General features: G+C 60.1%; 1 protein-coding gene across 8 annotated transcripts in view; it reads left to right on the top strand.

Annotated features, from left to right (window-relative positions):
• Positions 1–755: 755 nt before the first annotated feature.
• AURKB (aurora kinase B) overlaps positions 756–16,892 on the top strand; it is a 61,970-nt gene continuing 45,833 nt past the window's right edge. For 3 of the 8 annotated variants that reach the window (XR_014950702.1, XR_014950701.1, XM_085564356.1), the window contains exons 1-8: positions 811–919; positions 2,601–2,640; positions 3,780–3,855; positions 6,793–6,847; positions 8,020–8,211; positions 10,558–10,696; positions 14,106–14,254; positions 15,614–15,788. Coding sequence is in view for 5 of the 8 variants with exons in the window: in XM_085564356.1 (XP_085420482.1) it covers positions 837–919; positions 2,601–2,640; positions 3,780–3,855; positions 6,793–6,847; positions 8,020–8,211; positions 10,558–10,696; positions 14,106–14,254; positions 15,614–15,788 (909 nt within the window). In the remaining 3 variants the exon portion in view is untranslated. Of the gene's footprint in view, positions 920–2,600; positions 2,641–3,779; positions 3,856–6,792; positions 6,848–7,573; positions 7,602–8,019; positions 8,212–10,557; positions 10,697–14,105; positions 14,255–15,155; positions 15,345–15,613; positions 15,789–16,892 lie in introns of those variants that run through there. The other 5 variants (XR_014950703.1, XM_085564359.1, XM_085564358.1 and 2 more) reach the window with 4 other exon arrangements.

Here is a 16,892-nt window from a genome sequence, read left to right as displayed (position 1 = left end):
GGATATATTGGGATATACTGGGTTATACTGGGTTATACTGGGATATACTGGGTTATACTGGGATATACTGGGATATACTGGGATATACTGGGATATACTGGGTTATACTGGGATATACTGGGATATACTGGGTTATACTGGGATATACTGGGATATACTGGGTTATACTGGGATGCACGGGGATATACTGGGATATGCTGGGTTATACTGGGATATATTGGGATATCCTGGGCTATACTGGGATATACTGGGATATACTGGGATATACTGGGTTATACTGGGATATCCTGGGCTATACTGGGATATACTGGGATATACGGGGATATACTGGGATGTACTGGCTCATACTGGTTTATACTGGTCTGTATTAAACCGCAGTGCCTCACACCGGTTTATGCTTGTCCCTAATGGTCTGAACTGATCCATAACAGTCCATACTGGTCTATACTGGTTTATACTGGTGCATACTGGTCCGTACTGGTCCCCCGCGCCCCCCCCGCTCTCTGATTGGTCGCTGCCCCTCTTGGCCCCGCCCCTGTTGCCGGGCTGAACGGCCGCGCACAAAATGGCCGCCTCCTCACGTGACCGCGCGTTCCCCGCGCTGATTGGCCGTTCACCTCTCCGGCAGCGACCAATCAGCGGCGAGTCACGCGCGGGTGGGCGGAACGGCCGAGTGGGGGAGGCGGGGTGAAGGCGCGCCGGTGGGGGGCGTGGCTTCGCCTGGCATCGACCAATGGGCGCGCAGCGCGCGCTGGGGAGGCGGGGATTCGTGGGGCGCTCACCAATGGGAGCGCGGCGCGCGTCCTGGGGGGCGGGGATGAAGGCGGCGCGGACCAATGGGAGCGCGGCGCGCGCGGGCGGCGGCCAATGGGAGCGCGCGGGGGAAATTTGAAGCGGCGGCGGCGGCGGCGGGCGGCGAGTGAGGGGCGGGAATTGGGGGCGATTTTGGGGGGATTTGGGGGGGATTTGGGGGGTCCCGGGGGGATTTGGGGGGTCCTGAGGGGATTTCTGAGGGAACTGGGGGGTTCTGAGTGCATTTGGGGGTTCCTGAGGGGGTTTCTGAGGGGATTTGGGGCACCCTGAGGAGATATTGAGGGAATTGGGGGGATCCTGAGGGGGAATTGGGGGGAATTGGGGGGCTCTGGGGGGAATTAGGGGGTCCTAAAGGGATTTGTGAGGGGAACTGGGGGGTCCTGAGGAGATTTTGAGGGAATTGGGGGGTCCTACGGGCGTACTGGGGGGTCCTGAGGAGAACTGGGGGGTTTCTGAGGGGAATTTGGGGGTCCTGAGGGGTTCTTGAGGGGAATTTGGGGGTGCTGAGGGGGAATTTGGGTGTCCTGAGGGGGATTTGGGGGTTCTGGAGGAATTTCTAAGGGGAATTGGGGGGTTCTGAGTGGAACTGGGGGGTCCTGAGGGGGTTTCTGAGGGAAATTGAGGCACCCTGAGGAGATATTGAGGGAATTTAGGGGGTCCTGGGGAGGGATTTGGGGGTCCTGGGGGGGAATTGGGGGGTCCCGGGGGGATTTGGGGGGTCCTGAGGGGATTTCTGAGGGAATTGGGGGGTCCTGAGTGGAATTTGGGAGTCCTGAGGGGGAATTTGGGGGTGCTGAGGGGGGATTTGGGGGTCCTGAGGGGATTTCTGAGGGAATTGGGGGGTCCTGAGGGGAGATTTAGGGGGTCTTGAGGGGGAATTGGGGGGTCCTGGGGGATTTATGAGAAAAATTTGGGGGTCCTGATGGGATTTGGGGGGTCCTGGGTATTTCTGAGGGAAATTGGGGGGGTCCTGAAGGGAACTGGGGGATCCAGAGGGGGTCCCTGGTGGATTTTGGGGGGTCCCTGCTGGATTTTGGGGGGTCCCTGCCAGATTTTGGGGGTCCCCGCTGGATTTTGGGGTGTCCCCGCTGGATTTTGGGGGGTCCCTGCTGGATTTTGGGGTGTCCCCGCTGGATTTTGGGGGTCCCCGCTGGATTTTGGGGGTCCCTGCCGGATTTTGGGGGTCCCTGCGGGATTTTGGGGGTTCTCTGCTGGATTTTGGGGGTCCCTGCGGGATTTTGGGGTGTCCCCAATGGATTTTGGGGGGTCCCTGCTGGATTTTGGGGGTCCCCACTGGATTTTGGGGTGTCCCCACTGGATTTTGGGGTGTCCCCAATGGATTTTGGGGGTCCCTGCGGGATTTTGGGGTGTCCCCAATGGATTTTGGGGGGTCCCTGCTGGATTTTGGGGGTCCCCACTGGATTTTGGGGTGTCCCCACTGGATTTTGGGGTGTCCCCAATGGATTTTGGGGGGTCCCTGGTGGATTTTGGGGTGTCCCCAATGGATTTTGGGGGGTCCCTGCTGGATTTTGGGGGTCCCCACTGGATTTTGGGGTGTCCCCACTGGATTTTGGGGTGTCCCCACTGGATTTGGTGTTCCCTGCTGGATTTTGGGGGGTCCCTGCTGGATTTTGGGGGGTCCCTGCTGGATTTTGGTGTGTCCCCGCTGGATTTTGGGGGTTCTCTGCTGGATTTGGGGGGTCCCTGCCGGATTTTGGGGGTCCCTGCCGGATTTTGGGGGGTCCCCGCTGGATTTTGGGGTCCCCCTGACCCTCGGTGCCCCCCAGGATGGCTCAGAAGGAGAACGTGGCCCCCGGCCTGACCAAGGTGAGACCCCCCGTCCCCCTCCCCAATTTGGGTTTTTTGGGGTGACCCCTCCCCAATTTGGGTTTTTTTTGGGGTGACCCCTCCCCAATTTGGGATTTTTTTGGGTATTTTTAGGGTGACCCCTGCCCGTGTCCCCCTCCCCAGTTTGGGTTTTTTGGGGTCACCCCTCCCCAATTTGGGTTTTTTTTTGGGGTGACCCCTCCCCAATTTTGGGTATTTTTGGGGTGACCCCTGCCCGTGTCCCCCTCCCCAGTTTGGTTTTTTTTTGGGGTGACCCCTCCCCAATTTGGGTTTTTTGGGGTGACCCCTGCCCGTGTCCCCCTCCCCAATTTTGGGTTTTTTTTGGGGTGACCCCTCCCCAATTTGGTTTTTTTGGGGTATTTTTGGGGTGACCCCTGCCCATGTCCCCCTCCCCAATTTGGGTTTTTTTTTGGGGTGACCCCTCCCCAATTTGGGTATTTTTGGGGTGACCCCTGCCTGTGTCCCCCTCCCCAATTTGAGTTTTTTTTTGGGGTGACCCCTCCCCAATTTGGTTTTTTTTTGGGTATTTTTGGGGTGACCCCTGCTCGTGTCCCCCTCCCCAATTTGGGTTTTTTTTTGGGGTGACCCCTGCCCAGAGACCCCTCCCCAATTTGGGATTTTTTTGGGGTGACCCCTCCCCAATTTGGGATTTTTTTGGGGTGACCCCTCCCCAATTTGGGATTTTAGGGGTGACCCCTGCCCGTGTCCCCCTCCCCAATTTTGGGTTTTTTTGGGGTGACCCCTCCCCAATTTGGGTTTTTTTGGGTATTTTTGGGGTGACCCCTGCCCGTGTCCCCCTCCCCAATTTGGGTATTTTTGGGGTGATCCCTGCCCGTGTCCCCCTCCCCAATTTGGGTTTTTTGGGGTGACCCCTCCCCAATTTGGGGTTTTTTTGGGGTGACCCCTCCCCAATTTGGGGTTTTTTTGGGGTGACCCCTCCCCAATTTGGTTTTTTTTGGGTATTTTTGGGGTGACCCCTGCCCGTGTCCCCCTCCCCAGTTTTGGGTATTTTTGGGGTGACCCCTGCCCAGAGACCCCTCCCCAATTTGGGATTTTTGGGGTGACCCCTCCCCAATTTTGGGTATTTTTGGGGTGACCCCTGCCCGTGTCCCCCCCAGAGTTTGGTCCCCCCTCCCCTGCGGGTGCCCTGCAAGGACCCCCCAAACTCGGAGCCCCCCGGGAAGGCTCTGGCAGGTACGGGGGGAGGGGGCTGGGGGTCCTGGGGGGGATTTGGGGGGTCCTGGGGGGGGGTTGGGGGGTCCTGTGGGGGACTGGGGGGATTTTTGGGGGGTCCTGAGGGGGATTTGGGGGGGTTTGGGGGTCCTGGGGGGGTTTTGGGGGGTCCTGGGGGGGTTTGGGGGGGTTTGGGGGGTCCTGGGGGGTTTTGGGGGGTTTGGGGGGGTTTTGGGGGGTCCTGGGGGGGTTTTGGGGGGTTTGGGGGGGTTTTGGGGGGTCCTGGGGGGAAGTTTGGGGGTCCTGGGGGGTTTTGGGGAGTCCTGGGGGGCGTTTGGGGGGCTTGGGGGGGTTTTGGGGGGTCCTGGGGGGGTTTTGGGGGGTCCTGGGGGGGGTTTGGGGGGATTTGGGGGGTCCTGGGTGGGGTTTCGGGGGTCCTGGGGGGTTTTGGGGGGTCCTGGGGGGGACTGGGGGGATTTTTGGGGGGTCCTGAGGGGGATTTGGGGGGGTTTGGGGGGTCCTGGGGGGGTTTGGGGGGTCCTGGGTGGGTTTTAGAGGGTTTGGGGGGACCTGGGGGGGTCCTGGGGGGGGTTTGGGGGTCCTGGGGGGGTTTGGGGGGTTTTGGGGGGTCCTGGGGGGGGTTTTGGGGGTCCTGGGGGGGGGTTGGGCTCCCAGGAGGGGATTTGGGGGTCTGGAAGGTGTTTTTGGGGGTCCTGGGGGTGAATTTAAGAAGTCGGGGGGGTTTTGGGTGGTCCTGGGCTGGTTTTGGGGTGTTTTTGGGCTGTTTTGGCTGTTTTTTGGGGTGTTTGGCTGTTTTGGAGCTGGTTTTGGGTTGTTTTGGCTGTTTTTGGGGTATTTTGGGGTATTTTGGCTGGTTTTGGGGTGTTTTGGGGCTGTTTTTGGGGTATTTGGGGGGTGTTTGGGCTGGTTTTGGGCTGGTTTTGGGCTGTTTAGTCTGTTTTTGGGGTATTTTGGGGTGCATTATCTGGTTTTGGGCTGGTTTTGGGGTATTTTGGGGTATTTTGGGTTGTTTTGGGGCTGGTTTTAGAGTATTTTGTCTGGTTTTGGGGTGCTTTGTCTTTTTTTGGGGTATTTTGGGGTGCTTTGTCTGGTTTTGGGCTGTTTTTGGGGTGTTTTGTCTGTTTCTGGCTGTTTTTGGGGTGTTTTGGGGTGCTTTGTTTTTGGGCTGTTTTTGGGGTGTTTTGTCTGTTTTTGGGGTATTTTGGGCTGTTTTGGGGCTGGTTTTGGGGTGTTTTGTCTGGTTTTGGGCTGTTTTGGGGTGTTTTGGGGCTGTTTTTGGGGTGTTTTGGCTGTTTTGGGGCTGTTTTTAGGCTGTTTTGGGGCTGTTTTTGGGGTGTTTTGGGGTGTTTTGGGGTGTTTGGGGCTGTTTTTGGGGTGTTTTGGGCTGTTTTTGGGGTGTTTGGGCTGTTTTGGGGCTGTTTTTGGGGTGTTTGGGGCTGTTTTTGGGGTGTTTTTGGGGTGTTTTGGGCTGTTTTTGGGCTATTTTTGGGTATTTTGGGGTGTTTTGTCTGTTTTTGGGCTGGGTTTGGGTTGTTTTGTCAGTTTTGGGGTGTTTTGGCTGTTTTGGGCTGTTTTTGGGGTGTTTGGGCTGTTTTTGGGCTATTTTTGGGTATTTTGGGGTGTTTTGTCTGTTTTTGGGCTGGGTTTGGGTTGTTTTGTCAGTTTTGGGGTATTTTGGGGTGTTTTGGGCTGTTTTTGGGGTGTTTTGGGCTGTTTTTGGGGTATTTTGGGGTGTTTTGTCTGTTTTTGGGCTGGTTTTGGGCTGTTTTTGGGGTGTTTTGGCTGGTTTTCGGCTGGTTTTGGGGTGTTTTGTCTGTTTTTGGGGTATTTTGGGCTGTTTTTGGGGTATTTTGGGGTGTTTTGGCTGTTTTGGGGCTGTTTTTGGGGTGTTTGGGCTGTTTTTGGGGTGTTTTTGGGCTGTTTTTGGGGTGTTTGGGCTGTTTGGGCTGTTTTTGGGCTGTTTTGGGCTGGGTTTGGGTTGTTTTGTCAGTTTTGGGGTATTTTGGGGTGTTTTGGGCTGTTTTTGGGCTGTTTTGGGCTGTTTTTGGGGTGTTTGGGCTGTTTTTGGGCTGTTTTGGGCTGTTTTTGGGGTGTTTGGGCTGTTTTGGGGCTGTTTTTGGGGTGTTTTGGCTGTTTTTGGGGTATTTTGGGGTGTTTTGGGCTGTTTTTGGGGTGTTTTGGGGTGTTTTGGGCTGGTTTTGGGGTATTTTGGGGTGTTTTGGGCTGTTTTTGGGGTGTTTGGGCTGGTTTTGGGGTGTTTTGGGGTGTTTGGGCTGGTTTTGGGGTATTTTGGGGTGTTTTGGGCTGTTTTTGGGGTGTTTTGGGCTGTTTTTGGGTGTTTGGGCTGTTTTGGGGCTGTTTTTGGGCTGTTTTGGGCTGTTTTTGGGCTGTTTTGGGGCTGTTTTTGGGCTGTTTTGGGCTGTTTTTGGGGTGTTTGGGCTGTTTTTGGGGTGTTTTGGGCTGTTTTTGGGCTGTTTTGGCTGTTTTTGGGTGTTTGGGCTGTTTTTGGGTGTTTGGGCTGTTTTTGGGGTGTTTTGGGGTGTTTTTGGGTGTTTGGGCTGTTTTTGGGCTGGTTTTGGGTGTTTGGGCTGTTTTTGGGTGTTTGGGCTGTTTTTGGGGTATTTTTGGGTGTTTTGGGCTGTTTTTGGGCTGTTTTGGGTGTTTTTGGGTGTTTGGGCTGTTTTTGGGTGTTTGGGCTGTTTTTGGGGTGTTTTGGGTGTTTTTGGGGTGTTTGGGCTGTTTTTGGGGTGTTTTGGCTGTTTTTGGGCTGTTTTTGGGTGTTTGGGTGTTTTGGGCTGTTTTGGGCTGTTTTTGGGTGTTTGGGCTGGTTTTGGGTGTTTTTGGGTGTTTGGGCTGTTTTTGGGGTGTTTTGGGCTGTTTTTTGGGTGTTTTGGGCTGTTTTTGGGTGTTTGGGCTGTTTCCTCACCCTCTCCCCAGGTGCCGGGCGGGTGCCCCTGGAGCCCAGCGCGGTGCCGGCCCCTCCCCCACCCGTGTGAGTGGGGGATGGGAGTCCCCAAAACCTCCCGGGAATGGGGGGAGGGCAGGTGTGCCAGGTGTGACCCCAGGTGTGCCCAGGTGTGCCCAGGTGTGCCCAGGTGTGCCCTCAGGTGACCCCAGGTGCCCCCAGGTGTGCCCAGGTGTGCCCTCAGGTGTGTCCCCAGGTGTCCCCAGGTGTGCCCAGGTGTGCCCAGGTGTGTCCCCAGGTGTGACCCCAGGTGCCCCCAGGTGTGCCCAGGTGTGCCCAGGTGTGCCCAGGTGTCCCCAGGTGTGTCCCCAGGTGTGTCCCCAGGTGACCCCAGCTGTGCCCTCAGGTGTGCCCAGGTGTGTCCCCAGGTGACCTCAGGTGTGCCCAGGTGTGCCCAGGTGCCCCCAGGTGTTACCCCACCTGTGCCAGGTGCCCTCAGGTGACCCAGGTGTGCCCACCTGTGCCAGGTACCCCCAGGTGTCACCCCACCTGTGCCAGGTGCCCCCAGGTGTTACCCCACCTGTGCCAGGTGTGCCCGGTGCCCCCAGGTGTTACCCCAGGTGTCACCCCACCTGTGCCAGGTGTGCCCACCTGTGCCAGGTGTGCCCACCTGTGCCAGGTGCCCCCAGGTGTCACCCCACCTGTGCCAGGTGTGCCCAGGTGCCCCCAAGGTGTTACCCCAGGTGTCACCCCACATGTGCCAGGTGTGCCCACCTGTGCCAGGCGTGCCAGGTGACCCAGGTGTGCCCGCAGGCGCACCTTCTCGCTGGAGGACTTCGAGGTGGGGGTGGGAACATTCCCCAGGTGTCACTCCACCTGTGCCAGGTGTGCCAGGTGCCCCCAGGTGTTACCCCAGGTGTGCCCAGGTGCCCCCAGGTGTTACCCCAGGTGTCACCCCACCTGTGCCAGGTGTGCCCACCTGTGCCAGGTGTGCCCACCTGTGCCAGGTGTGCCAGGTGCTCCCCCAGGTGTCACCCCAGGTGTGCCTGGTGCCCCCAGGTGTCACCCCAGGTGTTACCCTAGCTGTGCCAGGTGTGCCCACCTGTGCCAGGTGCCCCCAGGTGTTACCCCAGGTGTTACCCCACCTGTGCCAGGTGTGCCCAGTGCCCCCAGGTGTTACCCCAGGTGTCACCCCACCTGTGCCAGGTGTGCCCACCTGTGCCAGGCGTGCCAGGTGACCCAGGTGTGCCCCCCCGCAGGCGCACCTTCTCGCTGGAGGACTTCGAGGTGGGCCGGCCGCTGGGCAAGGGCAAGTTCGGGAACGTGTACCTGGCGCGGGAGCGGCGCTCCGGCTTCCTGGTGGCCCTCAAGGTGCTCTTCAAGTCCCAGGTGGAGCAGGAGGGCGTGGAGCACCAGCTGAGGCGCGAGATCGAGATCCAGGCCCACCTCAGGTACCCGGGCACACCTGGGCACACACCTGGGGGGAGGGAAACACACCTGGGCACACCTGGACACACCCGGGACACACCTGGGTACAGCTGGGTACACACCTGGGTACAGCTGGGACACACCTGGGTACAGCTGGGACACACCTGGGGGTGGAGCACCAGCTGAGGCGCGCGATCGAGATCCAGGCCCACCTCAGGTACCCGGGCACACCTGGGCACACACCTGAGGGGAGGGAAACACACCTGGGCACACCTGGACACACCTGGACACACCTGGGTACAGCTGGGTACACACCTGGGGGGAGGGACACACACCTGGGCACACACCTGTGGGGTGGAGCACCAGCTGAGGCGCGAGATCGAGATCCAGGCCCACCTCAGGTACCTGGGACACACCTGGGTACAGCTGGGCACACCTGGGCACACCTGGGACACACCTGGGTACAGCTGGGCACAGCTGGGCACACCTGGGACACACCTGGGTACAGCTGGGCACAGCTGGGCACACCTGGGACACACCTGGGACACACCTGGGACACACCTGGGTACAGCTGGGACACACCTGGACACACCTGGGACACACCTGGGACACACCTGGGTACAGCTGGGACACACCTGGGTACAGCTGGGACACACCTGGACACACCTGGACACACCTGGGACACACCTGGGACACACCTGGGTACAGCTGGGCACACACCTGGGGGGAGGGAAACACACCTGGGCACAGCTGGGACACACCTGGGCACAGCTGGGACACACCTGGGTACAGCTGGGACACACCTGGGACACACCTGGGACACACCTGGGACACACCTGGGACACACCTGGGACACACCTGGGACACACCTGGGTACAGCTGGGCACAGCTGGGCACACCTGGGACACACCTGGGTACAGCTGGGACACACCTTGGACACACCTGGGTACAGCTGGGCACACCTGGGACACACCTGGGACACACCTGGGTACAGCTGGGCACAGCTGGGCACACCTGGGACACACCTGGGTACAGCTGGGACACACCTGGGGGTGGAGCACCAGCTGAGGCGCGAGATCGAGATCCAGGCCCACCTCAGGTACCTGGGCACACCTGGGCACACACCTGGGGGGAGGGAGACACACCTGGGCACAGCTGGGCACACCTGGGACACACCTGGGTACAGCTGGGTACACCTGGGACACACCTGGGTACTTCTGGGGGGAGGGACACACACCTGGGCACACCTGGACACAACTGGGCACACCTGGGGGAAGGGACACACACCTGGGCAGGGGGAGCACACCTGGGCACACCTGGGACACACCTGGGACACACCTGGGCACACCGGGGGGAGGGACACACACCTGGGCACACCTGGGCACACCTGGGGGGAGGGACACACACCTGGGCACACCTGGGCACACCTGGGGGGAGGGACACACACCTGGGCACACCTGGGCACACACCTGGACACACCTGGGCACACCTGGGCAGGGGGAGCACACCTGGGCACACCTGTATTGGACTGCACCATTGTGTCCCAGCCCGGGGGGCAGATTTTGGGGTCTGGGGGTTTTGACCCCAGATTTTTTTGGGGTGGGGTCTCATTTTTGGGGTGGGGGTCTCATTTTTGGGGTGAGGGTCTCATTTTTGGGTCAGGGGTCTCATTTTGGGTCAGGGGTCTCATTTTTGGGGTGGGGGTCTCATTTTTGGGGTGAGGGTCTCATTTTGGGTCAGGGGTCTCATTTTGGGTCAGGGGTCTCATTTTTGGGGTGGGGGTCTCATTTTGGGTCGGGGGGTCTCATTTTTGGGTCAGGGGTCTCATTTTGGGTCGTGGGGGTCTCATTTTGGGTCAGGGGTCTCATTTTGGGTCAGGGGTCTCATTTTGGGGTCGGGGGTCTCATTTTGGGTCAGGGGTCTCATTTTTGGGGTCAGGGGTCTCATTTTGGGTCAGGGGTCTCATTTTTGGGGCGCCCCCATCCCCCCAAAAATCTCGGACTGCACCATTGTGCCCCGGGGGGGTTCAGGACAGATTTTGGGGTCTGGGGGTTTCGACCCCAGGTTTTTTTGGGGTGGGGTCTGATTTTTGAGGTGGGGGTGGTCTCATTTTTGGGTCGGGGGTCTCATTTTGGGTCAGGGGTCTCATTTTGGGTCAGGGGTCACATTTTGGGTGAGGGGGGGGGGTCTCATTTTTGGGTACCCCCGCAACAAATCCCGTGTGTGCGGAGGGGGGGCAGATTTTGGGGGTTTTGACCCCAGGTTTTTTTGGGGTGGGGTCTGATTTTTGAGGTGGGGGTGGTCTCATTTTTGGGGTGGGGGTCTCATTTTGGGTCGGGGGTCTCATTTTTGGGGTTCCCCCCCCCCAGGCACCCCAACGTGCTCCGGCTCTACAATTATTTCCACGACCGGCGCCGCGTCTTCCTCATCCTGGAGTTCGCGCCCCGCGGGGAACTCTACAAGGAGCTGCAGCGCTGCCGGCGCCTGGACGCCACCCGCACGGCCACGGTGTGCCCAAAACCCCCAAAATCACCCCAAAAACTGACTCGGGGACCCCAAAAACCCCAAAAAACCACCCCAAAAACCCCCAAAACCACCCCAAAACCCCTGGGCTGCTCTACAAGGAGCTGCAGCGCTGCCGGCGCCTGGACGCCACCCGCACGGCCACGGTGTGCCAAAAACCCCCAAAATCACCCCAAAAACTGACTCGGGCACCCCAAAAACCCCAAAAACCGACCCAAAAACCCCCAAAACCACCCCAAAAACCCCCAAAACCACCCCAAAAACCCCCCAAAACCCCCAAAATCACCCCGAAACCCCAGGGCAGCTCTACAAGGAGCTGCAGCGCTGCCGGCGCCTGGACGCCACCCGCACGGCCACGGTGTGCCAAAAACCCCCAAAATCACCCCAAAAACTGACCCGGGGACCCCAAAAACCCCCAAAACCACCCCAAAAACCCCCCAAAACCCCCAAAATCACCCCGAAACCCCAGGGCAGCTCTACAAGGAGCTGCAGCGCTGCCGGCGCCTGGACGCCACCCGCACGGCCACGGTGTGCCCAAAACCCCCAAAATCACCCCAAAAACTGACTCGGGGACCCCAAAAGCCCCAAAACCACCCCAAAAACTGACTCGGGGACCCCAAAAACCCCAAAAATCACCCCAAAAACCTCCAAAACCACCCCAAAAACCCCCAAACCCACCCCAAAAACCCCAAAACCACCCCAAAAACTGACTCAGGGACCCCAAAACCCCCAAAAACCACCCCAAAACCCCCCAAACCACCCCAAAAACCCCAAAAAACACCCCAAAAACCCCAAAAAACACCCCAAAAACTGACCCGGGGACCCCAAAAACCCCCAAAACCGACCTGGGGACCCCAAAAACCGACCCAGGGACCCAAAAACCACCCCAGAAACCGGCCCAGGGACCCCAAAAACCCCCAAAACTGACCAAGGGACCCCAAAAATCCCAAAAAACGACCCAGGGCCCCAAAAACCGACCCAGGGAACCCAAAAACCCCAAACACCACCCCAAAAACTGACCTGGGCACCCCAAAAACCGACCCAAAAACCTCAAAGCCACCCCAAAAATCGCATCAGGGCCCCCAAACACCCCCAAGCACCACAGACACCCCAAAAACCCCCAAAACTGCCCAAAAATCAACTCAGGCACCCCAAAACCCCCAAAACCACCCCAAAAACCCACCCGGGGACCCCAAAAACTCCAAAAACCAACCTGGGGACCCCAAAAACCCCGAAACCACCCCAAAAATCAACCCAGGGACCCCAAAAACCCCAAAACCACCCCAAAACCCGGCTCAGGTGGTTTTTGGCTGTCCCGAGTCGGGTTTTGGGGTGCCCAGGGTGGATTTTGGGGTGCCCCGGGTGGATTTTGGGGTGCCTGTGTGGATTTTGGGTGCCCAGGGTGGATTTTGGGGTCCCCCTTGAAGATTTTGGGGTGCCCTGGGTGGATTTTGAGGTGCCCAGGGTGGATTTTGGGGTGCCCTGGATAATTTTGGGGTGGCCCAGGTAGATTTTTGGGGTCCCTGGAGGATTTTGGGGTGCCCTGGGTGGATTTTTGGGGTGCTCAGGGTGAATTTTGGGTGCCCCGGGTGGATTTTTGGGGTGCCCAGGGTGGATTTTGGGGTGCCCCGGATTATTTTTGGGGTGCCCAGGGTGGATTTTGGGGTGCCACGAGTAGATTTTTCGGGTACCCAGGAGGATTTTGGGGTCCCCCTTGAAGATTTTGGGGTGCCCAGGGTGGATTTTGGGGTGCCCAGGGTGGATTTTGGGGTCACTCTGGAGGATTTTGGGGACCCTGGATCAGTTTTTTTCCTCCTGTCCCCACGGAGGAGCCGCTTCCCCCTGAGCACCTGGGGGGGATTTGGGGGTACCTGGGCACACCTGGGGGGGCTCAGGGGGTTTTGGGGTGCCCCGAGTCCATTTTTGGGGTCCCCGGGAGGATTTTGGGGTGCCCCGGGTGGATTTTGGGGTGCCCCGGGTGGATTTTGGGGTCACTCTGGAGGATTTTGGGGTGCCTTGGACCCCCTTTTTTAGCACTTTTTCCCCATGGAGGAGCCGCTTCCCCCTGAGCACCTGGGGGGGATTTTGGGGTACCTGGGGGGGATTTGGGGGTACCTGGGCACACCTGGGGGGACTCGGGGGGTTTTGGGGCGCCCCGAGTCCATTTTTGGGGTCACTTTGGAGGATTTTGGGGTGCCCTGACCCCCCAAACTCCGCAGCTGATGGAGGAGCTGGCGGACGCGCTGCTGTACTGCCACGGGGCCGGGGGCACCTGGGGGGCACCTGGGGGGCACCTGGGCACACCTGGGGGACCCGGGAGGTTTTGGGGTGCCCCGAGTCCATTTTTGGGGTCACTTTGGAGGATTTTGGGGTGCCCTGACCCCCCAAACTCCGCAGCTGATGGAGGAGCTGGCGGACGCGCTGCTGTACTGCCACGGGGCCGGGGGCACCTGGGCACACCTGGGGGTACCTGGGCACACCTGGGGGGCACCTGGGCACACCTGGGGGGGCTCGGGGGGTTTTGGGGTGCCCCGAGTCCATTTCTGGGGTCCCCAAGAGGATTTTGGGGTGCCCCGGGTGGATTTTGGGGTCACTCTGGAGGATTTTGGGGACCCTGGATCAGTTTCTTTCCTCTTGTCCCCACGGAGAAGCCGCTTCCCCCTGAGCACCTGGAGGGCACCTGGGGGTACCTGGGCACACCTGGGGGGACCCGGGGGGTTTTGGGGCGCCCCGAGTCCATTTTTGGGGTCACTTTGGAGGATTTTGGGGTGCCCTGGGTGGATTTTGGGGTCACTCTGGAGGATTTTGGGGTGCCTTGGACCCCCTTTTTTAGCACTTTTTCCCCATGGAGGAGCCACTTCCCCCTGAGCACCTGGGGAGGATTTGGGGGTACCTGGGGGGGATTTGGGGGTACCTGGGCACACCTGGGGGACCCGGGGGGTTTTGGGGTGCCCCGAGTCCATTTTTGGGGTCCCCAAGAGGATTTTGGGGTGCCCCGGGTGGATTTTGGGGTCACTCTGGAGGATTTTGGGGACCCTGGATCAGTTTTTTTCCTCTTGTCCCCACGGAGGAGCCGCTTCCCCCTGAGCACCTGGGGAGGATTTGGGGGTACCTGGGCACACCTGGGGGGACCCGGGGGGTTTTGGGGTGCCCCGAGTCCATTTTTGGGGTCACTTTGGAGGATTTTGGGGTGCCCTGACCCCCCAAACTCCGCAGCTGATGGAGGAGCTGGCGGACGCGCTGCTGTACTGCCACGGGGCCGGGGGCACCTGGGGGGCACCTGGGGGTACCTGGGCACACCTGGGTGGGCCCGGGGGGTTTTGGGGCGCCCCGAGTCCATTTTTGGGGTCACTTTGGAGGATTTTGGGGTGCCCTGACCCCCCAAACTCCGCAGCTGATGGAGGAGCTGGCGGACGCGCTGCTGTACTGCCACGGGCGCAAGGTGATCCACCGCGACATCAAACCCGAGAATCTCCTGCTCGGCCTCAAGGGGGAGCTCAAGATCGCCGACTTCGGCTGGTCCGTGCACGCGCCCTCGCTCAGGTGAGCACACCTGGCACACCTGGGCACACCTGGGCACAGCGGGCACACCTGGGCACACACCTGGGTACAGCTGGGTACACCTGGGTACACCTGGGCACACCTGGGCACACCTGGGAGGGGTTATGGGGCTGGGAAATGGCTCAAGATCGCCGACTTCGGCTGGTCCGTGCACGCGCCCTCGCTCAGGTGAGCACACCTGGCACACCTGGGCACAGCTGGAACACCTGGGCACACCTGGGCACAGCTGGCACACACCTGGGCACAGCTGGCACACACCTGGGCACAGCTGGAGTACAGCTGGGGGGGTTATGGGGCTGGGAAATGGCTCAAGATCGCCAACTTCGGCTGGTCCGTGCACGCGCCCTCGCTCAGGTGAGCACACCTGGGCACAGCTGGCACACCTGGGCACACCTGGGTACACCTGGGTACACCTGGGAGGGGTTATGGGGATTGGAAATGGCTCAAATTTGGGGATTTTGGGTGGTCCGTGCACGCGCCCTCGCTCAGGTGAGCACACCTGGGCACAGCTGGCACACCTGGGCACAGCTGGGCGCACCTGGGCACACATCTGGGCACACCTGGGGGCACCTCGAGGGGGTTATGGGGCTGGGAAATGGCTCCAAATTGGGGATTTCGGCTGGTCCGTGCACGCGCCCTCGCTCAGGTGAGCACACCTGGCACACCTGGGCACAGCTGGCACAGCTGGGGGCACCTGGGCACACCTGAGTACAGCCGGGCACACCTGGAGGCACCTGGGTACAGCTGGGGGCATCTGGGCACACACCTGGGGGCACCTGGGACAGACTTGGGGCACACCTGGGCACAGCTGGGGCACACCTGGGCACACACCTGAACACACCAGGTGTGCCCAGGTGTGCCCAGGTGCCGTTTAACCCCTCAGGCGCCGCACGCTGTGTGGCACGCTGGATTACCTGGCACAGCTGTGTGCCCAGGTGTGCCCAGGTGTGCCCAGGTGCTGTTTAACCCCTCAGGCGCCGCACGCTGTGTGGCACCCTGGATTACCTGGCACAGCTGTGTGCCCAGGTGTGCCCAGGTGTGCCCAGGTGCCGTTTAACCCCTCAGGCGCCGCACGCTGTGTGGCACCCTGGATTACCTGGCACAGCTGTGTGCCCAGGTGTGCCCAGGTGTGCCCAGGTGTGCCCAGGTGTGCCCAGGTGTGCCCATTTAACCCCTCAGGCGCCGCACGCTGTGTGGCACCCTGGATTACCTGGCACAGCTGTGTGCCCAGGTGTGCCCAGGTGTGCCCAGGTGCTGTTTAACCCCTCAGGCGCCGCACGCTGTGTGGCACGCTGGATTACCTGGCACAGCGGTGTGCCCAGGTGCTGTTTAACCCCTCAGGCGCCGCACGCTGTGTGGCACGCTGGATTACCTGCCCCCCGAGATGGTGGAGGGCGGCGGGCACGACGAGAAGGTCGACCTGTGGTGCCTGGGCGTGCTCTGCTACGAGCTGCTGGCCGGGCACCCCCCCTTCGAGAGCCCCTCGGCCGCCGACACCTACCGCAGGATCACCCAGGTGAGCGGGCACAGCTGGCACACCTGGCACAGCTGGGCACAGGTGGGCACCGATACCACCTGAAAACTGAGCAAAAACTGAGCCAAAACTGCCCCAAAATGACCCAAAACTGACCCAAACCCATCCTGTGGGAGCCACTCGGCCGCCGACACCCACCACAGGATCACCCAGGTGAGCGGGCACACCTGGCACACCTGGGCACAGCTGGGCACAACTGGGCACCTGATATCACCTGAAAGCTGAGCAAAAACTGAGCCCAAACTGCCCCAAAATGACCCAAAACTGACCCAAACCCATCCTGTGGGAGCCCCTGTCAGCCAGGTGAGCTGGCTGGGCACACCTGGGCACACTTGGCACACCTGGGCACACCTGGGCACCCGATATCACCTGAAAACTGAGCCCAAACCGACCCAAAACTGAGTCAAACCCCTCAGCTGAGCCCACCTGTGCCCACCTGTGCCCACCTGAGCCCCCCGACCCCACCTGTGCCCACCTGTGCCCATGCCAACCCTCACCTGGGCCCACCTGAACCTCACCTGTGCTCACCTGTGCCCCAATCTCAACTGTGCCCACCTGTGCCCACCTGTGCCCACCTGAACCTCACCTGAGCCCCCTGTGGTCACCTGTGGCCCAATCTCACCTGTGCCAATCTCACCTGTGGCCCAATCTCACCTGTGCCAATCTCACCTGTGCCAATCTCACCTGTGCCCCAATCTCACCTGTGCCAATCTCACCTGTGCCAATCTCACCTGTGCCCCAATCTCACCTGTGCCAGTCTCACCTGTGCCCCAATCTCACCTGTGCCCCAATCTCACCTGTGCCAATCTCACCTGTGCCCCAATCTCACCTGTGCCCACCTGTGCCAATCTCACCTGTGCCAGTCTCACCTGTGCCAATCTCACCTGTGCCAATCTCACCTGTGCCCCAATCTCACCTGTGCCAATCTCACCTGTGCCCCAATCTCACCTGTGCCCCAATCTCACCTGTGCCCCAATCTCACCTGTGCCAGTCTCACCTGTGCCCCAATCTCACCTGTGCCCCAATCTCACCTGTGCCAATCTCACCTGTGCCCCAATCTCACCTGTGCCCACCTGTGCCAATCTC

The sequence above is a fragment of the Lonchura striata genome, chromosome 32, assembly GCF_050655825.1.
Source record: "Lonchura striata isolate lonStrDom1 chromosome 32, ASM5065582v1, whole genome shotgun sequence".
Lineage (NCBI taxonomy): Eukaryota > Metazoa > Chordata > Aves > Passeriformes > Estrildidae > Lonchura > Lonchura striata.
The sequence above is the reverse complement of the archived record's forward strand: the minus strand, read 5'-3'. Positions and strand labels throughout refer to the sequence as shown.